This window comes from Molossus molossus, unplaced genomic scaffold (assembly GCF_014108415.1).
Source record: "Molossus molossus isolate mMolMol1 unplaced genomic scaffold, mMolMol1.p scaffold_m16_p_11, whole genome shotgun sequence".
NCBI lineage: Eukaryota > Metazoa > Chordata > Mammalia > Chiroptera > Molossidae > Molossus > Molossus molossus.
In genome coordinates this window covers 21,788,613-21,812,177 of record NW_023425346.1, presented here as the reverse complement: position 1 = coordinate 21,812,177, position 23,565 = coordinate 21,788,613, and the positions used below count along the sequence as shown (strand labels likewise).

Sequence of the window (23,565 nt, the reverse complement as noted above, 5' to 3'; positions counted from 1 at the left end):
ATGGGATTGTTTATTCAGTTTCTCTTTCTGTGAATTCATCATTGGTGTGTAAGAATGCCATCAATTTCTTGACATTAATTTTGTATCCTGCTACTTTTCCAAATTCATTTATTAGGTCTAGTAGATTTTTGATGGAGTCTTTAGGGTTTTCTTTGTATAATATCATGTCATCTGCAAATAATGACAGTTTCACTTCCTCCTTTCTAATGTGGAATCCTTTTATTTTTTCTTCATGTCTGATTGCTGTGACTAACACTTCCAGTACTATGTTAAATAATAGTGGTAAAAGTGGGCATCCCTGTCTTGTTCCTGTTCTTAAGGGAAATGTTTTAGTTTCTGCCCATTGAGTATGATGTTGGCTGTAGGTCTATCATATATGGCCTTTTTTATATTGAGATATGATCCCTCTATTCCCACATTGCTGAGCACTTTTATCAGAAATTGATGCTGGATTTTTTTGAATGCTTTCTCAGCGTCTATTGATATGGTCTTGTGGTTTTTAATCATCTTATTTATGTCGTATATCACATTTATTGATTTGCAAATAATGTACCAGCCTTGCATCCCTGGGATGAATCCCACTTGGTCATGGTGAATAATTTTTTTGATGTATTCTTTGATCCAATTTGCTAGTATTTTGTTAATTATTTTGGCATCTATGTTCATCAGGGATGTTGGCCTGTAGTTTTCTTCCTTTGTAGTGTCATTTTCTGGTTTTTGAATTAAAATTATGCTGGCCTCATAAAACAAGTTTGGAAATCTTCCTTCTTCTTGAATTATTTGAAATTGTTTGTGAAGAATGGGTGTTAGTTCTTTTTTGAATGTTCGGTAAAACTCCCCTGTGAAGCCATCTGGGCCTGGGCTTTTTTTTTTTTGCTGGGAGAGTCTTCATTACCACTTCATTTTCCTTAGTTGTTATTGGTCTGTTCAAGTTTTCTATCTCTTCCCCATCCAGTTTTTGGAGACTATGTGTTTCTAAAAATTTGTCCATTTCATTTAGATTGTCAAATTTGTTGCCATACAATCGTTCATAGTAGTTGTTAACGATCTTTTGAATTTCTGTGGTATCTGTTGTAACTTCTCTTTCATTTCTGATTTTCTGTATTTGGTTTGCTCTCCTTGTTTCTTGGTGAATGGTCCATCAATCTTGTTTATCTTTTCGAAAACCAGCTCTTTGTTTCATTGATCCTTTGAATTGTTTTTTTTGTTTTTTTTTTTTTCGGTCTCTAAGTCATTTATTTCTGCTCTGATCTTTACTATTTCCTTCCTTCTACTTGCTCTGGGGTTTTCTTTTGGTTTGCTTTCTAGATCTTTAAGTTATGAGGTTAGATAGTCTATTAGAAATTTTTTCTTGTTTCTTGAGGTAGGCCTTTAGTGCCTCAACTGCCCTCTCAGAACTGCTTTCACTGCATCCCATAGATTTTGTGCTGTGTTGTGTTCATTTTCATTGGTTACAGGAAGTTTTTAATCTTTTCCTTGATCTCATTAGTAACCCATTCATTTTTCAATAACATGCTATTTAGCCTCCATGTGTTCAAATGTCTTTGTATGTTCTTCTTGCAATTGATTTCCAGTTGCATGCCATTGTGATCTGAGAAGATGCTTGATATGATTTCAATCTTCCTGAACCTGTAGAGATTTAGTTTGTGTCCTAACATGTGTTCTATCTTTGAGAATGTCCCATGTGCACTTGAGAAGAATGTGAATTCTGTAGTTTTGGTGTGTAATTCTCTGTAGATATCTACTAAATTCATTTGGTCTAGAGCTTCATTTAGAGTCTCTATTTCCTTGCTATTTTTTTCTCTAGAGGATCTATCCAGTGATGTCAATGGGGTGTTGAAGTCCCCTGCTATGATTGTATTGTTGTCGATATTTCCTTTGAAGTCCTCCAGAAGATTTTTAATAGATTTTGCTACTCCTATATTGGGTGCCTACATATTTACCAAGGTTATATCTTCTTGTTGGATAGATCTTTTCAATATCATGTAGTGGCCTTCTTTGTTTCAAGTTATGGCCTTCATTTTGAAATCTATTTTATCAGATATGAGTATTTACCCCAGCTTTTTTTTTTCTTTTCCGTTCGCTTGGAAGACTTTTTTCTATCCCTTCACTTTCAACCTATGTGAGTCTTTTGTTGTGAGGTGGGTCTCTTTTAAACAACATATAGATGAATCATGCTTTCTTATCCAATCAGCAACTCTGTGTCTTTTTCTGGGAGCATTTAATCCATTTATATTTAGGTGATTGTTGATATGTACTTATTTATTGCCATTTTTGTTTAGTGTGGTATATTTTTCTTTCTATTTCTTCTACTAATTACAGCAGTCCTTTTAGCATATCTTGCAGTGGTTGTTTGTTGCTAATCTATTCCCTTAGCCTTTTTTTTTTTTTTTTCTGGGAAGCTTTTTATTTGACTTTCTATTTTGAATGATAGCCTTGCTGGATAGAGTAGTCTTGGATTCAGATCCTTGTTTTTCATGACCTTGATTACTTTGTGCCATTCCCTTCTGGCCTGTAATGTTTCTGTTGAGAAGTCAGTTGAGAGCCTTATGGGGGTTCCTTTGTAGGTAACTATTGTTTATCTCTTGCTGCCTTTTGGATTCTTTCTTTAACTTTTGGCATTTTAGTTACTATGTGTCTTCGTATGGGTCTGTTTGGGTTCTTCTTACTTGGGGTTCTCTGTGCTTCTTGAACTTGAATGCCTTCTTCCTTCACCAAATTAGGGAAGTTTTCCATCACAATTTTTTCAAATATATTCTCTTACTCTTGCTCATTTTCTTCTTCTTCAGGAACTCCTATGATGCGAATATTATTACATTTCCAGTTTTCCCACAGTTCTCTTAAGCTGTCTTCCTGTTTTTTAATTGTTTTTCCTTTTGGTTTTCTAATTGGTTGTGTTTTTTTTTACCTTGCCTTCTAATTCACTGATCCAGTCCCCCTCTTCCTTTACTCTGCTGTTTAGTCCTTCCAATGTGTTCTTAATTTCTGCTATGTCATTCTTCATTTCTTCTTGGTGGTTTTAATTTCCAACTGGTTGATTTTCAACATTTTTATGTCTTTACTCATGGTGCTGATGTCCTTACTTATTCTCCTGAGCTTCCTCAATATCATGGCTCTGAATTCTAGCTCTGTTAACTTCCTTAACTTCTCCTCACTTATCTCATCTTCTGCAGAGGTCTCTTGTTTCATTTGGAAGTTTTTTTTCTTTGTTTCACCATTTTGGCTATCACAGGGGGCTTTCGAGCCTTTCAAATTTTCCCTGTGCATGTTGCTGTTCCGCTGTTTGTGGCTTCCTCTCCAGGTTTTGGATGAGTGAGGGAGGACCTATGTTAAACACCACTGTCAATTCTTTCTTTCCTGGTTAGAGTTGCTAGCCCAGGAATGGTTCAGTTATCCTCTAGCTTTTTTCCCTGGAGGTTATCAGTAGCAGTTACTTGAAGAGCCTTGGATTCTCAGTTGAATGAAAAACTCCCTCTGGTGCTCACTGTAGGAGGATTTCTGGAGGGTGGGGCAGATGCTGTTTGTTAATGAGCCTCAATTTGCATTTCAATGGCCCACCTGGGTGGGGTTGAATCTCTGAAGAAGGTGTCACCGCCTCTCCCCAGAGACCTGGGAAGGAGGAAGATGGCCACAGACCTGTGTAGCTGCAACTCATCAGAAGTTCTGAGCGCCCTCCAAATCCCAAGTGTCCCCACACAGTTCCTCTCCAGTCAGCCCTCCCTCTGCAGTAGCCCAAGGTGAGTGGCTGTGGCTATTTCAGCATCTGTCCTGGCTTTGCGCTGTGGAGCCACTTGGAAGTGCAACCCCGAGGGCACAGCTCACAGCTAAGACTGCTGCTGTTCATGGACTCCCAGCCCCCCTCTTGCACCTTTGCAGTTCTACCAGGATCGAGTCAGTGTCCCTGATTATATGTTCCTTGCAAGCTGCTTTTCAGTTATTTTTTCCCGACGATTTGTCTTTATTTTAGTCGTAATTCCAGTTTGGTCCTGGGAGACAGTCTGTGTACCTTCCATTCACTCTACCACCATTTTTTTAAATTAAGGTTGGAATTTTTTTTGGCTCTCAAAACTCTTTTAGGGTTTAATAAAAGTAGCTGACTCCCCAGGAAAGTACACAAACAAGACACAACCATGCAGTTGTGAATATAACCACAGGATGTACAAAGACCACTGATCCTCATCCATGGACTAGGTTCAAATTCCCTGATTTAACTCAACAAAAGAGACTATCAAAAGCAGGAAATAGTAAATAATAATTAACCTACATAACTAATGTTCCACCTATATTTCACAAGAGGAAGTGATAACTGCAGGATATTCTCCAAGCACTGGAAGAAAACAGAAAACAATAAAACCTTGATTCAATGGGAAAAAATAAAGGTCATGAATATATATTAAAAGTTCTTTCATGCTGCCCTGGCCAATTTTGCTCAGTGGTTAGAGCATCGGCCTGAAAACCAGAGAGGCCTGGCTTCAGTTCCCGCTAAGGGCACATACCTCAGTTGCAATTTGTCCCTGGCCCTGGTTGGGGTCCTGTAGGTGGAAACCACTCAATGTGTGTCTCTCTCTCACATTTATGTGTCTCTCTCTCTCTTCCTCCCTCTCTCCCTCCAGCTCTATCTAAAAATAAATGCAAAAATGTCCTCAGGTGAGGATAAAAAAAAATAATAATCTTTCATGCCAATACAGTGATTGTGTTTCTGAAAAAGAATTTGCCAACACACAAAACTTTATAAGAACACAAATATTTCAGTGGTTGAGGAGAGGTTCTGTTGTCATTATTTTTTTTAACCTGGCAGAGAAAAAAGTACAAAACACTAATTGCAGAAAATGTGCTGGTGTCAGTGTGCTGTGATTCAGCACTGTTTCTGAACTGAGAAATTATACACTTTCTGACTGATGCATTATCATAATGGCTCTCAGTGGGCACAGCATATGGTGTTACTTTTGTTTTCAACATGATATAAACCAGATTGTTTTATCCCACTGTATTAAAAATAGCACACCATGATTTGCCTCCTTCCTTAGGTAAGGAGAGGGAAGGACAGAAAACTTTAATGATCTCCTTTGGGTTAATCTCCCTTAACTAGAAAGACTGCATTTTAATTAGCAACTCATTTCACTAATACCTGGCTACTACATTTGCAGAAAAACATATCAGTGACATCATTTTAGTGTGTAATACCCCCTTTTTGTTCTTATTTCTCTTCTTTTCATTTCCAAATCAGATCTTTTATCTTCATTATCAGAAACTTCTGCTTGTTATAATTAAATGAGTATTTACTGAAGCTGGGCTAGTTCTGCAACAGATACTTAGAAACACAGAGTAAAGCCTCACTTTCCTCAAGCAACATGTACTCTAATAGGCTGACCAGCAAATGCTGACATTTAATTCTGGTTTCAATTTCTTTTTCTTTTCCTGATTAGTTCTACTTGCCTAACCTTCATTGCATTTGTCCACCTATTGCAGTGCACACCCTGTGTGTATGAATATATGTATTTTCTTCGTTGAGTCTTTTATTTCTGTTTATTAAACCTCTTCAAATCTCCAGAACTTTCTATATTATCTGATTTTATGTCCATTTTGTAGTAAGTTTTAGCTAAAGCACAATATTTATTTATTTAGTTATTAGAATGACATTCAGAGCAAGTAGTTTGGATAACACAGAGAAGAAATAATAAGCAATTATTCAGTTCAATCCAAACACATTGACTGGGTGCCTTCTAGGTGCCAAAGGCTTTGCAAAGATCTAGGATGAGATAAGAGGCAGAACACCCTGCTGTCAAGTAGCTCTCCCTAACCTCCCTATAGGCCTCTGATGGGGAACTTAGCACACTGCTGAGAGTGTTTGCACGTCTGGTCTGGATCCTCCATTAAATTAGCAGCCTTTCAAAGGCAAAGAAAAAGTAATCTTTGCAACCTTCAGAGCCTAGCAGTGATTGACTACAGGGGCTCAATAAAAGCTGAATGAAGCGAACGTATACGACAATTCTCCTATGCAGCCAACGTGGAACTGAGTACAGTCTGTGTTTCAAATATGGCTAAACACACATGGCTCCTTAGCCACGCTAGGTGCTCTGCATAATTAAATCTAGAAACTGACCCCATCTGTTGTTATTATATAATCTAATAAATTGTAAAAATGCGTATCTGTATGGTGCTCAAATAACTGAGGAATTCAGTCTATTCAGAGAAATAACTCATCTGCCTAAGATAGACAGGCAAGAGCCTTGCTTTGATATTTAAGATGACCACACAGAGCAAGATGTTGATACATACATACCTTTATCTGCCTGGATAAAACATTGGCTACACGAGTGCTCTTAGAAATTTAATTTAATGATGAAATGTAATTTAGGCTTTTGGAATCTGTCTACAATGAACACTCAGTTTTCTGCACTGCATTTTAGCTATCAAGAACAATGTTGCCCTGAAAGAAAGGAAATATATGGACAGGTTTCTGCATTTCTAGGTAATTATGAAGCGGATTCCATTTAGAAAATGACTATAAGAAACCTGATAAAAACAGAGCCTAATGTGAATCATTTTGGTGGAGGTGTTCCAAGTTTTAGAGCAAGTTTTAAGCTTAAGGAATGTGTTCATTGGACAAGCATGGAGAGTGGGTTTCACAGAATTATAGTTTGGGCTGAGAAGGTCATTTAGATTAATAGTTTTTATACATGGTGGGGGAAGGAAGTTGATTGGGCACCTCAGATAACTTGGAGAACTTTCTCAAATGTGTTTGCTATTCACAGAATGGTCTGAAAGACAGAGATTTGAAGTGAAAATGAAAACAATGATTAAATAAAAGTGTGGATCAATCCTAAATGATGTTTGACAATGATATAAGATAAATCTAATTGGAAATTTCTTGTGATTAAATTTGTTTCTACTTTTGGGAACTGACCATGACTATGTTCTAAAAGCTGACCCATATATTTATATTGACTTTATTAATACAACAAAGCAATTATTGCTATTTTTTTTTTTTTTTGTCCTCACCCGAGGACATTTTTCCATTTTTTGTTCAGGTAGAGTGGGGGGGAGAGAGAGGAACAGAGAGAGAGAGAAACATCGATGTGAAGGGACACATCGAGTGGCTGCCACCCGCACAACCGACCAGGGCCGGGGACAAACTGCAACCGAGGTACGCGCCCTTAGCGGGAACCGAACCCGGGTCTCTCAGGACCGCAGGCCGATGCTCTAACCGCTGAGCCAAACCGGCCAGGGCAATTATTGCTATTTTTAAAAAAGAAAATTGGAGCCACTTCTCTATACTGAGGGGGCAACCGAATTTATCTCGGGGAGATATATTATTGTTCAGACAGATTTATAGGTGCACAGGTTTATTGTTTTATGTAATAGGTAAGAGGGGTGGGAGGGAGAGTGAGGAGTAGGTATCTTAGCAAAAGCACAGAGCTAAGAGGATATGGGTGAGGTCTGAGAGAAGTTATAAGTGGATGCAAGAGAAGTGAGCTCCTACTGATTAAGGGAAAAACTGGAAGAAGAGCGGCTGTGAGACACTGATGCTGAGTTGTGTTTCTGCTGTTCCTCCCACAGACGTCCTCATCTCCCCACATCAAAGAGTGCTGCTTTGGTGAATGAAGGAAGTAGAGCTCTGTCCATGTTTGGGGTAAAGCAGAGCAGGATCATAAAAGGTGGCTGCAGCCCAGGCAAGGTTTGGCCATAAGGAATCAAAAGTTGAAGTGTGAGAAATCTGGAGCAAACAGTGGCTGGCACCCATCAGAAGCATGACCCCAGGTGCACTCAGAAGTGAGTCACAGAGCAAGGGGGAGATGACCAAGCTACTTGGGATGAGGGCTTAAGCCATTTACTCTGGATTTTGAAGAGTTAATAATAGCCTGTAGACGGGAATCTGAAGACATTCAGGTTACAGTAGCTTGGTGACAATTTTATTTCCCTTAAAGGTAGAATATTTTCTTTAACTGCAAAGGAAACTATATTGAACAAGGTGGTTTGTTTTTAATTTTACTTATATTTAATAAGTTTCTGCCATGGCCAGTTTTTCTCGGTGGTTAGAGCATCAGCTACTGGACCAAAGAATCGTGGGTTCAATTCCCAGTCAAGGGCACATACCTCGGTTGTTGGCTCAATCCGATCCCTGGCCCCTATCAGGGTTGTGTGGGAGGCAACCAATCAATGTATCTCTCTCACATCAATGTTTATGTCTCTTACTTCCTCCCTCCCACTCTATCTAAAAAAAAAAAAAAAAAAAAAAATCAATGGAAAAATATCCTCAGGTGAGGATTAAAATAATAATATAAATAAATAAATAAATACATTTATTTACTTAACTCTTCTGATAAATAGAAGCAATAAAGCTATAACTTTTAGCCTTAAGAGAAAAGTTGAAAGTCCAAAATAAAATACCTAAATCTATTTTTTCCTTTTGCTAAGTGGTTCTTTAAGAAAAAATGTATATGATATTTCTTCTATAGGTGATTATAATCTTCTAAGAAAGAAGTGTATATGATAAAGAAAGGAAGTAATGAGAGTCCCTTCATTAATTCAACAACTATTATTTGTTGATGCTTATGTCTAGGAACAGTATCCATTACCAATGTGTTCTTCTTTGGGATACCTGTCTCCACACAGTGTGCAGTAATTAGGAATTATGAACTGCAAACTGAAAAAGTTAGTAAAATATTTTGACCATCAAACCACATTGACTAAATAATATTTGACTCAAAATATTACAAAAAAAAAGCTAACTTATTTTTAAGCCTTCATTCCCTTTCTTTGATTTTTGCCCATGAAAGTACACACACACACACACACACACACACACACATATATATATATATATATATATATATATATATTACATATGCATCACATATATGCAATATAATGTAGGCATGATTTTACAGAAATGATCCTTGAATAAACTCAGATACATAGACCAAGTTCACAAAGCTAGGAAGTGCCTAGGCACTCTTGCTTCATGTATCATCACACATTTCAATGGGCCTGTTTTGGTTTACGCATTTCATGATGCCAATATGCCATGGATTGTATTAACTTATTCATTATATAGCCAGTGGAATCCTGTGTCCATAAGGGTACTTAGTCAATTCTCAGTTGCTTGTAAACTGCTCATGCCACTTTCTAAACCTTAGGCTGGCTTTTTCTTATTGGTAGACATTTACTGATAGACAGCTGCCTTCTGACACTCAAATACATAAATCTAAAAATATTTAAAGTAAACCAAATAAAAGTAAGAGTGGATCTTCTATGGATGGTCAATATGTTCTAAAATGAAACATATGATCTCTGTATGAAATGCTGTTTCTGTCTGCAATACTTTTTCTGTATTATTGATACAAATTATCAAAAATAGACTGTCTTTAATGTTGATAACTAAATTTAATTTTGCTTTCATGTGTGTAGAACAAAGTGCATTACCCAAGTGTCCTAATTTAGAGAGAGATTAGCAGGAAGTATCCAGTTTACATAAGCACTTTTAAAGGAGAAGATAGAACTCTCCCACTTAAATGAGTATTTTTAACTAACCAGAGATGAAAACAGTATATCAAAATGTTTCCTCAGGGAACAGGTTGTGTTTAGGAGCCTTATCTGCCAGATTCCCAGGATTAAGGCTAAAAACCATGTTTGTCATCCTTAAAACCATTCTTCATATTTAAGAAAAAATTAATTTTGTGACATATAGTGTTTTGAGTATGGGGGCTGGTATAAGCTTAAGAAGATAGAAACTGTTGTATACCTACAATTAACCTGTCTAGCACTGCATAGACCATCCATAAAGATTGATGAATGAAAGAAGTTATGAATTAAGGAATTCTACAATGTCAGTGTTTCATTTGCTAACATGTTTACTTATGCTCTCTGTGTGGCAATTATCATATCCCTGGAAGTAACCTAAGAGAATCAAATGCCTTCTTTGGAAAATAAAACAGCATAAAACAAAACAAGTGAATTATTATAAGTTATTTGAAAAAAGCCTATAATAGACAATATTAATAATGGCTCTAGAAATGCAAATTAGCCAAATATGATGACATCCCAAATAGTTAAACCTTTATTTATTAATAAATAGCAAACAGAAGAAAGAGACATTCAAGGGACAAAAAGGAGGCAAACAGAAATACTTACTATTTTTAGTCTCATTTAAAAAATTATTAAAAGTTGTATTTTCTCTATGTTATATAAAAAAAATGTATATACAGATAACAACAAATTTTCTCAGGAGAAAGAAGTAAATAGACATTTAATTTCATGAGACCCCCCTATACTGGGGGCTATTGTGAAGGACTTTCCTAATATGGCTTTCAAACACTTTCATCCATCCATATATGCAATATTGTTGTTTTAAAATTCAGGCAGGATGACAATAACTTACCTGACACGAGAACAATAAGAATCTTAGCATTGGCAGCTAAGAGGCTATGAAAGAATTTCAGGGTAGCTGGGATGTCTTTTACATAGTACAGCATCTAGAAATGAAGGAAAAGAGACATAGACACTTTTTTATGTCAATATCTTTGTGCGCTTGGACTAGATACTCACTAGAAAGTTTGATTTTCAAGTTGAGTAGAATTAACGAAACAAAACACTTAAGAAGTTTAAAAATTAAAAATGTTATATGAAGAGAGAGAAAAATAATATGAAAAAATTTTGAGGAAAGAGAAGCTATGTTATTTGCTCAAATAGAGCCAAGTGGTTTTAAATTTACTCTTTCTGGCTTTAATACCACAGACATCTATAGCTGGAGACGCTCAGTCTCCACTGCACATGGAGGCAATTCTTTCTATGCTTACTCTGCATTTTGTGAACTGTAGTTCTTCTGGGAGAAAATGGTGCCAGCACCATAAACACAAACTCCATTACAAAGAACGTTGCTTTAAAATTAAGCCCTGTGTGTTAGCTTTACCATGTACTCACAGATGCTTTAAAAAAAAAAAAAAATCACAGAAAATGTGACAGATTCTAATGCTGACAAATTCCCCAAGAAAGAACTAGATAAAGCATGCAGTCACAAGACGCTGGGTCAGTCTACCCATTTTTAATGATTCTGGAACATCTCCGGTGAAGTCCAGGGAGAGACTTGTACACCCAACACAGACAGATCTTGGAATTATACATTGGTAGTGGGAAAATTTCCCTGAGGGCTTGTATTCTTGGAATCTACCTCCACAGACACTTACTTCTTATATCCCATCTTTGCCTCTCTTGGACAATAATTCAATATTCTAGGTAGATTCCCACAATAGAATTTATTGCATAAAACAAAACTAACTTAATCTATGCCCCTCTCACTTAAATAAATGCTATAAAATGGACCTGCACATGGCCTGTGCTGCCTCAGCAGACACATTCTATGTTCTCATTCCATGCTATTCTCCATAGGGACCATACTTAGGTAGGTACCCACATACAGCTAGTCCCTAAGTGGCTAAAAATTTATGACACGACCTGGTGAAAAAAGTGGAAGTGGCCCATGGTAGATGCTCTGAAAGTTGATGTAATAGACCCTGAGATTCCCTGTAGTTCACTGTGGATATTAAGTTGAAAGAATGTTACGAGAGTGTTAGGGCTATAAGGAACAAAGAAGAGACAGAGACATAGCACAGAGAAGAGCAGAGTGGACAGAGGAACAGAGTCATAATGCAGAGGAAGCAAAGCTGGTATAAGAAAAACCCAACGTGGAAGCTTAGAGAGAAATGGGAGAATGATCTCTGAAGCTGTAAAATTTTATTATAGGCAAAGAATGGATCCGGAGCATAAGTGGAGAGATCGGTTTTTGATAAAAGGAGGCTTTTGTAATAAGGTGAAAGAAAGGTATGATGGGTAGAGTTGGAGCTTTGTTTGTAAATTTGGAGAGTGAAGAAATATGAGTTTCCACCTGATGGTTTCTCTGTTTTCCCTATACAGTATGAAGTGGGGCCACCAGTTGGGAACAAGTGGTGGGGAAGGGTTACAGGAGGTATAGGCAAGAGAGGGAGGTATGAAACAGTTGTATGAGGAGGTGGGATCAAGTTTAAAAGAGAAGTAACACAGGTTTGCTAGGCACTCCCTTACAGGCAAAGGATTTTGTCAGCTAAGAGCTCAGAGATGTAGGATTGTCTGGATATGACAATCTTGGAGTTATTGCTTCCTTTTATTTCTTTTAAGTTTATGCCTTTAGAGTAGCAGTTCTCAACCTGTGGGTCGCGACCCCTGTGGGGGTCGAACGACCCTTTCACAGGGGTCACCTAAGATATAACAGTAGCAAAATTACTGTTATGAAGTAGCAATGAAAATAATTTTATGGTTGGGGGTCACCACAACAGGAGGAACTGTATTAAAGGGTCGTGGCTTTAGGAAGGTTGAGAACCACTGCTTTAGGGTAACTGTACTTATGGACTATAGAAAATAAGAAACATGTTGTTGTTAATTGTGATATTTTTAAAATATACACATCTTCTAATGGATGCCTATACACCCATATGCTATCCAGAAATATCAGTGGAAATATGTTCCCATACCATCTACTGAATAGTCACCCTCTTGCCAAGAAATACACAATCAGTACTGGACCACAGAAATAAATTCCTACTGAATGACTGATGTTAATAAAACTTCACTAACCTGAGGAATCATCTAACCTGGCCTTTTTGTCACATGCTAGGTCATCAACAGAAGGCAAAAGCAAGAGGATTCAGAAAAATTCTGAGACATTGGTCCATCCAGACCATTAGAGTTACTGGGGAATTGTGCTAGGTCCTCAAATCTTCTGTCCTCAAATCTATAAACCTTCAGTTCTATGAAAATTAATTAAGCCAACATAAAAAAAAATCAATAATTCTGGAAGTATTTTGAGTAGAGAGAACTGGCTTTTTTAATGTTATGGAGAATTTCTTAGTATTATCAACATCTTTACCCTCAATTTGAATATGCTCTCTTAAAAATCAGAAATGATATTCTCACTTTTTCTTTTAAAGTTAGAATATTAGTCACCCTTCATACATATTTCTGAAAAATCTCTTTTCTGAGAGTATATAACAATAAATATTTCTTACCTGAATCATATGAATAAAGTCCCACTTCTGAAGTTCTTCTTTCTCCATCATTCTATTTTGATATTCAGATGATGTCTCCTTATGCCAAGCAAACTTGACGTTCTTGAGGTTTGATGACTTGGCTACAAACTCTAAAATACAAAAAAGAGGTGGCACAACGTCAATTTTAATTGCAAATATGAAACCCATTTTCATTTAGAATTTTAATGCAATTAATGTTATATACATAACAAATATAAAACACTTTTTTTTTCTTTATTATGTAGCTCTGGAAGACCAGAGAGTTCATCCTGACTTTTTTTTAGTATTCGATCAAATTAAAGACGAAAGAGTCAACAAGAAATAATTGCGAGAACTCTAATCAAACATAAGTTACATAATCTCAGCATTAATGGAGAATCAACTTGTGGGTTTCACCAATGGAAAACTGATGTAAAACATGGTTCTATAACCCAGGAGTCAGCAAACCATGGCCCATGGACCATACATGGTCCATTAAACTTTTTTAAAATTTATTTCATTGTTGAGAGTATTACAGATGTCTCTCATTTCTCTCCTTTGCCCCCCTCCACCCATTTCCCACCCCACCCCAGGTCTTCACCTGTCTATTGTCTGTGTCCATGGGTTATGCACTACCTATTTTTAAATGAACTGCAAGCTAAAAACATATACTATTCAACTTCCTGACATCATGCCTCTGCCTTTCATATCTTATGCCATTACACCTTTAAATGATTGACACAATCAAAAGAAGAATACTATTTTGTTATATGTGAAAATAATGTCAAATTCAAATTTTAGTGTTTATAAATGAAAGTTTATTGGAACATGCCCACAGTCATTAGTTTATGTGTAGTCTGTGATAGCTTCCGTGCTACTGTGGCAGAATTGATTAGCTGTGACCAAGATTCTGTGGCCTTCTAAGTTTAAAATATTTACTACATTTTGACCTTTTCCAGAAAAAGTTTTATTTCCATTATAACCCATTAAACATAAGCTCTTTAAGGACAGGCATTCTGATTAAATAAGTCTGAATGAATTAGTAACTCTCTCTAAGAATAAACATAAAAAATAATGTTTGATGACCATAAATGGATGGAGAGTCAGTAAATGAAGGAGTTTAATTATTCAGTTAATATTCTGAGGAGTTTAGCTGTCCCTAGGTGCTTCACCTAAAAAGCTTACTAAGAACATACCACAGCAACAATGCTGTTAATGATTAAAGGGACAAATTTGGGATGATAAGCCTTTGGAGACAGAATTTGACATATAGAACCATGGGTTACAGGTACCTTTGTACTTGGCAATTTGTTCAGCACTTGGTTCAACAACTTCATTGTTGATATGAACTCCTGGGTATTGAGCCTGAACTTTGGAGAGAATCTGAAGATCAATTTCACCTAGAATATAAGCATAGGGAACAGATCACACCAGTCCAGAAATAAATTAATAATAATTTGAGCTAGTTAATCTGTCTTAGTTTTACTAAGAAAGCGCAGCATATATAAAGAATAATGCTCAACTGTTTCCCTACTACACTGTCTATGATGCAGAACAGCTAGGTTGTAAGTAGGAATAATAATGTAATTTGAGGAGAGCTATGATTGCTATTCATTCATCCATTCATTCATACAACATTTATTCAATATCTATTACTGTATTACATTTAATCTAAGATGCCATTGATTGTAGGATGCAATCAACCCTTCCTTTTGTATCAATAAGTCAGAAAAAAAACACCCTCGATTATAATTTTAAAATATCATTAACTGAAACATGTATCCCAATTTCACAGATGTTAAAATATGAAAAAAAAAAATGCACCTTAGAATAAACTAGGCTAGGCCAGAAGCATACCAAAAAATATGTCAGATGCAAAATGTCAGGTATAAAAAAAGGATACAAAAATATGTGAGACATCTATTTTCAAAATCACCATGATCTAGTGGAAAAGACAGACATGGAAAGAACCCTGACTGGGTTGAGCTGAGGTGGGAAAAGGAAAGGAGACAGTGAGAAGGGGACAGTGAGGGACAGCACAGGAGGAGAGGCCAGAGAGATAGAAAGCTTCATGGAGAAAGGTCACTCCTGAGCTCTGTGTTACAGGGTAAGCAGTTAGCCCACAGACTTCTGGGGAAGTGAAGAAGGAATTTCAGGTAGAGAGGACAAGAAGATGGAGCATGAAGTCAGGAAGCAGAACAGTATACATGGGACCACTGGCAGTTCAGAGTTTTGAAATCCTGGGCAAGGCACAGCCTCCAAGAAAGAGGTAAATGAATAACAAAATATTTTTTAAATTTTTTAAAATTTATTTCTTTATTGATTATTAGAGAGAGAGAGAGAGAGAGAGAAACATTGATGAGAGAGAACATAGACTGGCCACCGCCAGCATGCCCCCAACTGGGGATATGGCCCACAACCTGGGCATGTGCTCTGACTGGGAATCAAACAAGCGACCTCTTGGTGCATTGGTCGATGCTCAACCATTGAGCCACACCAGCCAGGCATGAATAGATATTTATTCATTAATTCATGCATCAACTATTAATTGACTGTTGACTATGTGCCAGACACTGCATGAGGCTGTAGCAAATGATGATAAAAAGAGACATAGATACCTGCCCTGATGAAAATTTAGCCTGTAAGTTACTGCATTAGAGAGATGATGATAAGTTGTATGGACTTGAGTCTCAAACCTATTTTCTTCACTTACTAGGTATATATGACCTCTGGCAATTTGCTTTGCCTCTCTAAGTTGTAATTTTCTTATCATACAAATAGCAATGATGGCACATAATTTATTCGTTGTGAGTACTACATAAGGCAAGGAATATAAAGCACAGTGCAAGATAGAGTTGGCACCCAATAAATGTTAGCTGTTTATTTTTATTATTATTGAGTTCCTTTCTTTAAAAATATGCATTTTCTCCCTATTACTGATGCTTCCAACTTAAGTTTTGTACTTTTAATCTCTTAGGTTATGATGTTGACACCTTCATTGAAACAGACCTATGTGCTGGCAAGACTAGCATATTCAAACGATCTTAGTCTTTAATGTTTTAACATAAATTACATTAACAGAACTTTTTCAAGGTTAGATATGGCAGGCAACAAAACCATAGATCACAAGACCAGAAGGTCTAAAAGGAAGGAGATGAGGAAGATAAATCAGGAACAAAATATGCTAATGTAAGAAAGGAAGGGAGCATAATGGTATACTGAGAGCCCCAAGTCCTGATAGATAATAGGAGATGGTGGGGGGCTGGGGAGGGGGCAGAAGCTGAAATGAAGGAGGAACAGCCTATGTGACAGTTTTCTCCAAAGCTGGCTCTATCAACATGGAAACTTTCATTCTTCCTTTTTAATTCCAGCTGCCATTTATCGGCCACTTATTATTTGACAAACACTGTTCAGGGAATTTACTTGGAACATCTCATTTAATCCTGACCACAATACTATCACAAATTCCACAAGATTATTCCCAACCAGAAAAGGTGATTTAAATAATTTGACACTCAAGGGATACTAATATGCTTAAAGTTTAAGGCACATTTGCCTGACTCTAAAGTATTTGTTCTAACCATTTCATACTAAGAAATAGGAGAATACCAAATACTAAAAGGACACAGAAAACTTTTATTCTTCTCCACAGTAACTATTTTTTTATATCTTTATTGTTGAAAGTATTACAGATGTCTCCTCTTTTTTCCCCCATTGACCTCCTTCTCCCTACTCCCACCCCCTCCTGCTTTCTTCAAACTATTGTCTGTGTCCATTGGTTGTGCATATATGCATATAAGTTCTTTGGTTTCTCTCTTCCCAATCCCCACCCCCACCCCCACCCCCTTCACTCTGAGGTTTGTCAGTCTGTTCTCTATTTCCGTGTCTCTGGATCTATTTTGATTGACAGCTTATTTTGTTCATGACATTCCATAAATAAGTGAGATCATGTGGTACTTGTCTTTCTCTGACTGGCTTATTTTGCTCAGCATAATACTCTCCAGGTCCCTCCATGTCTTCTCAAAGGTGATACAGTAACTGTTTTTGAAGGGTAAATAAAAGAACTAAGGCAAAGGCTGCTTAGAAAAGCAGTGAGCTAATGAGAAATAGAGAGATTCCAGCTTGCCCCAAAGGACCAGAAGCCAGAAGTTCTGTTCTTGCCTATATCAGCCTAGCCATATATTTTTTAATTTAAAAAATGTTCAATTATGAGGACCCCAAGTCCCACATTTTGAAATTCAAATAGTTGAAATACAATCATTTTCCCCCTGAGGCTTGATGAACTCTTCTCCTAACATGGACCCTGACATTTTGGATCTCTCCAAATGGCAAAATGTATCTAGTGCACCCCCAGGGTATGTTCCTATCTTGTCGCTTTCCCAACTAGCAGAACATTTTACCACAGTCAGAGCCAGCCAGTCCTTCTCCTAGGGCAATGATAGAGCACTTAATGCTAGAATTACAACTGAGACAGAAACCATGGTTCAATAACAAGCTTTAGAGTGTGAGCACATGTGTGGAAATGAACCATCCATGCATCCACTGCCGGATCCCTAGCAGAAATGAATGAACAAGGGGAGATAATGAAACTATTTCCTCAGGAGTTTGCACATAAAATCCATTCTGATTTCATAAGTCAAGTGACCATATTCCTGCTTGACAGGGACAGTTCCACTTGATGCTTGTTGTGCTAGTGTCCTGTCTGCTTTTATTTCTTATTATATGTTGTCTTTATTTCTAACAAAATAGTATTACTAAAATTTTCTTTATGAAAATAGTTTTTAAAAGAACTATTTAATAAATGGACAAATATAATAATAAAAACAACTTGTTTGATAAATACGTATCTAAAAGTTATAATAATTTTAATAATTTTGCCCACTCCCTCCAACTCTCACTCTTAAAAGTATTGTGGGTCAGACAATAAGTAATGTCACTGTGCTCAATAGTCACTTATTTTTGGTGCTATATTTTTTTTATAATGGACCCTATTATTTCTTATTGTGAGATGAGAGATGGGGGGGGGGGAGAAAGAGAGATCTCATAAGATAATAGAGTCCTTGGTTCCATACCCTACATAGTTTGTTTTCTAGTATCCTTCAAAAATAGGAGACATGCATTTTTTTTAAAATGATTTATATGGACCTCTTCCCCAACAAAAAGAGAGTTCACAGAGAGGTAAAATCTAGTCTAAACATTAGTATTTTGTTATAGATATATTCTTGATACATCATCTATACTGTTTAATATACACCTGGTCATCCAAGTTTTGCTCCTTCCTTCATCCTCCTTCCCTGGTCATCTGCAAGTTTTCCTGTTAAATGTTTATTTACTTTCTTTTTCTCATCTCTACTAGCAATGCCCTTGTTCAGGCTCAAGTTATCCATCTCATGGAATACTGCAATAATATCCTAAAAACTCAGTCCATGTCTTCTGGACGTTGTCTTCCTCAAAGTCATCACTTTAACAACCATTTAAAACCCTAAGCTAAACAAGCCCATCACTTTCCTGCTTAACACCTTCTAATGCTTAATCAATTACATAAAGTCCAAGCTTCTTAACTAAGCAGAGAACACCCTGCCTGGTTCCTTTTTTCTCATGTTTCATAACTTCATATTTTGAAACTTTTGGCCCCAGGAACCCCCAAATTTTTACATTTATACCCTTCTCACCTGCACTTTGCCCCCATACATACCATGCTCTGGCATGCTCTTTGTCTTTTTCCCACACTTCCTCCTCTTACAATGTTACTTTCCCTTTACTTCCTCACTTTACCTAACTCCTATGCATACTTCTACAAAAGACTAATTGCCTTGGTAGTATTTCCCATAGAGCCTGGAAGTACCATCAGAATCCTCAGATGGAAACTACCCATCAATTGACTGGAGATGGCAACACAGATAAAACCTTCTTGTGTTCCTTGATCTTATTTTATTCACTAGCAAAGGCTTGATTCCAATGAGTTTGTTAAACAGCATCAAAGACTCTAAAATGGTAGACTGACAACTGAGCATGTTTGATCATCAATCACTGGGAAGCATATGAGGGATTATCAGACCCTACAGAACCATGAACCAGAAGTAAAGAGATTCAAACAAAACAAAACAAAACAAAACAAAAAAAAAGAGGGAAGGAGACCATTTTTTCTTAACTGAATTCTTCTGAGCAGGAGCTATAACTTTATGAATGTGCTCCAGTATTAGACATTAAGTGCTCTATAAATGCTTTTAGAGAGCACACAGCCAAACTAATGTGCCAAAAGAATGAAGGAGAGTAAACCAGAAATGCATAAATCAAATAATTCAGAAATTCTGAGCAAACTCAGGGGGTAAACAAAAGAAATGTGGAAGCCAGCAGCCTGCTTTGATATTGTGCATTGCAAAGCCTTCTGAGAATCTTAAATTTGAGATCCAGAAAACAGCATTTAAGGGGAATAAGGCAATACATGTTTATTTTATAGCCAGTCTCCTTTCACACATGATTTCATTAGGCATTGCTTGATCATGATTCTGACAACTGTAGACTACTTATTTTTGACATCCTAAGCCTTTAAATATATAAACTCTAACAGTTGTTGGTGTTAACTAAATCCTTATTATGTGTTTCCCCCTAAAGTTTTGTAACAAAATCTGCAAAGTTTCTTGTGACAAGTGGAAAAGTTATAATGATTAAACAACTCTATTCCAATATACCCTCCTTTTCTTCCTCTCCTCTTCCCCCAGCCCCTCCCCTTTTCTCTCCTCTCTCCCCCTCCTCTCTTTTTCTCTTCTCTCTTCTCCTCTCCACTCCTCTCTGCTTCTCCCCTCCTCCTTTTATGACTACCAAAGCAAATTAATAATTTTGGTGTCTGCATTTTATGATGATGTAACTGATTTTCTCAATTGATCAATATGTGGAACTTGACTAAAATTAGAAAGATCCAGACGTGGGTCATTTTTAAGAACCTACTAAATGGCAGGTGCAAATCACTGAAGATACAACAACAAATAAAGCAGACAAAAACATCCAACATTTATGGATGGTGTTAAGTCCCATGGAGAAAACCAAGGCCAAAAAAGGTGAAAGGAAGCCATAAAGGGTTTTTTTTGTGTGTCATTTTCCACTGGGTGGTCAAGTACACTTCGTGGAGAAGGTGATACTTAAGACACATCTGAAAGAGACTGGGAATGAGGGAAATGAAGATTTACCTCACTAAAATGACAAATTTGGAAAAGCACTCATCGTGTATTCAAGATGGCTTGTCCTTCTAACTGGGCCTACGTTACATGAAACACGAATCCCAATTTGAAAATCCTGTGGCTTCTCCAAAGGAGAAAATCTGCAGGTCAAGAAAATGGGGGATTAAAGGCTGTCAGGATATCTCCTGCCATTTGATTTCCATCTATTCTTGCTTCATTTCTCATATCAAAAATATATGTGAATTCTTCAGACTATCAGCAGGAAAAATTTATTTTATTACATGTTGTATTAAGATTATTATCTTCCTTGTTCCTTCTACTAGAGTTCAGGCAGACAAAAAAAAAATGTTTCTAGGAAGAAACATTGCACAGATAACCCTGTGCTCAGTGACAAAAAATAATTTCAGCTACAGCTTTGCAGCCAGAGCAAGAACAATTACTTTGAGTTGGTGTTAAAGATATAAGATTCTTTTCCTCTCCCTCCCCACCCTGGATGCCACCCTATAGAGGCAGCTCTGTCAGTATGGAAACATGAGAGTAGAATATTAAAATAGCTGTAGGGTCTCAGGAAGGCGATTATAAATATAAATTCTGAGTCAAAAGGGCATTGCCATTTGCTCTGGTGTCTTCTGGCTGTTGGCCCAGGAACAACACTGCCTGAACGGACGCTTTGCAGCTGCAGGAGGCGCGAATAGTTCAGAAAAGTTTTTTTACAGCTTCGCAAGTCAGATTGCTAATGTCACGTGTGTTTTTTGATTCATATTTGGAAAATCTTCCATCAAGCTTCTGTTATATATAGCTATAAGATTTCAAGGTATTTCACGTTTTCTGTGTAGTGACTAATATTAAACATTGAAATGACAGTAGTCATTAAAAACAAAACAAAAACGCCACGCTACCCAATTGTTCTATGAAATACAAACAGAGAAAATGCCTCAAAGGGAGCTGAACACTTAAGTATAGAGATATTTGATAGACAACTCAAAAAAGACTAAATTTTTTCTTAACTTTTAATTTACAAATTTTAAACACATACATAGTCGGCTGCTACTTCAGCACATCCTTAGAGAGAAATAATATACATACAGTGTTGTAATATTTATGTTTTATCAAGCTACCTTAATGAAGTGCTAACATTGTAGTCCCTCACTCAGGCAGTGACAGGATTTACAAAATAAATTAGTTGAACAAAGGTAGTCCCAGGTAATCACATAGTTGACGTCATCAATATTAGTGCGCATGTGCGAGTAGGTGCTCTCACGAAGTCTCGCGCACTCTCGTGCAGTCTCGCGCACTCTCGCGCAGCCTCGCGCACTCTCGAAGGCTTCCTCTCTGCCTCTCCCTCAAGTAACCTTCGCGGTCTCAGAGCATCATTCCATTGGCCCACCACGTTAATGGTGATTAAAACACAAATGTTGTTGAGGAAAATATTACTCATTTACGCCCTAGTGTAAGTAGAGAGTGTGAGAGCTGCCGTCCTTGTGGAATAAGAAATAAGCAACATAAAACATCAGGTGCATCAAGGAACAGACAGCCGCTGCCCTTTGGCTCCTCGTCACCCTACGCCTCGTCACCAGGCTGCCTCGTACTTGGAGCGGGCACGGGGATCTGTGGGCTCTGCGGAAAAGCTCGGCTGCGCACAGTGGACCGTCCTTGTACAGGCAGGTATAATGCTGTCGCTCGTGAGTCACGCGTGGCCGCTGACACCAGCTTGTCATGAGAGCGTGTGTCAGAGCAGTGCTTTGGGCGGCGGTCGGAGGGCAGGAGCTGTCAGGAGCCAGTGCGTCTAGTCCTTACCACCACTTCCCAACTGGAAAATTTTTGTTTTAATTGGACTCCTTTTCCCCTCCTTGGATATAATTAATACTATAGGAAAGCTGAAACATAGACAAAACTATAACATAGAAAATAAATATCTCACTAATAGAGGGAAAAAAAAGTTAACGTTTGGTTTATTTCCTCCTAAGGTTTGTTTTTTTTTTTTTCCTTTGAGCAAATAATTTTCTTCAGTCTACTCATGTGAACTCATTATGTGTATATATTATTTTGACTTTCTCACTTGAAAGTTAAACCACAAATATGCCAACATTTATTTGAATGTATTTGTAGTGGTGGTGCTATTTTCTAAAAATATGTGCAACAGTTGATTTAATTAACCTTTTATAAATGATATAAAATATATAAAAGTGTACATTTATATTTTCATGAAAATTTGTTTATTTGCCTTTGTCCTGGAAAAGTACAACTGTATATCATTGGGAAAGTTACTTCATCTTTTTTTTTTTCCGATTTTTTAGTTCTTTTTTAAAAATCTTTATTGTTAAAAGTATTACAGATGTGTCTCATTTTTATTCCCCATTGGCACCGTCCATCCTGCTCCCACCACCCTCCCTGCCTTCACCACACTGTTGTCTATGTCCATTGGTTATGCATATATGCATATCAGTTCTTTGGTCTTTCTTATCCTACCCTTTCTACCCCCCTTCCCTCTAAGTTTTGTCAGTCTGTTTCCTACTTCCATGTCTCTGGACCTATTTTATTCATCAGCTTATTTTTTTCATTGTATCCCACAAATAAGTGAGATCATGTGATACTTGTCTTTCTCTGACTAGATTATTTCATTCAGCATAATACTCTCTGTGTCCCTTCAGACTATCTCAAAGGATAAGAGATCTCTCTTTCTTACAGCTGCATAGTATTCCACTGTGTAAACATACCACAGCTTTTTTATCCACTCATCTACATCTAATTAAAAGTCTTCTGCACAGCTAAAGAAATCAGCATCAAAATGGAAAGGGAACCCACTGTATGGGAAAACACATTTGCCAATAAAACATCAGATAAGGGGTTAATATCCAAATATACAGAGTACTCATACAACTCAACAACAACAACAAAAAAGACAAACAGTCCAACTAGAAAATAGGCAGAGGACCTGAACAGACACTTCTCCAAAGAGGACATACAAATGGCCAAGAGACATGAAAAAAAATGATTAGTGTCACTGATCAGACATGCACATTAAAACACTGTGTGGTATCATCTCACATTTGCCAGAATGGCTGCCATCAACAAATCATCAAACAGCAAGTGCTCATGAGGGTGTGGAGAAAAGGGGACTCTAGTACACTGCTGGTGGGAATGCAGACTGGTGCAGCCACTATGGAAAACAATATGGTGTTTCCTCAAAAAATTAAAAATGGAACTGCCATTTGACCCAGTGATCTCACTTTTAGGAATATATTCTAAGAAGCCTGAAACACCAACCAGAAAGAATATATGCACCCCTATGTTCATAGCAGCACTATTTACAATACCTAAGATCCGGAAACAGCCCAAGTGTCCAT

At 37.2% G+C, this 23,565-nt stretch overlaps 1 protein-coding gene across 1 annotated transcript in view; it reads right to left on the bottom strand.

Moving 5' to 3' along the window:
- The window catches only part of HNMT (histamine N-methyltransferase), a 48,964-nt gene that overhangs the window by 4,802 nt on the left and 20,597 nt on the right, over positions 1-23,565 (bottom strand). Inside the window, exons 3-5 of the mRNA XM_036254570.1 lie at positions 14,333-14,440; positions 13,041-13,171; positions 10,382-10,475 (exon numbers count right to left, since the gene is read on the bottom strand). Coding sequence (XP_036110463.1) covers positions 10,382-10,475; positions 13,041-13,171; positions 14,333-14,440 — 333 coding nt within the window. The remainder of the gene's footprint in view (positions 1-10,381; positions 10,476-13,040; positions 13,172-14,332; positions 14,441-23,565) is intronic.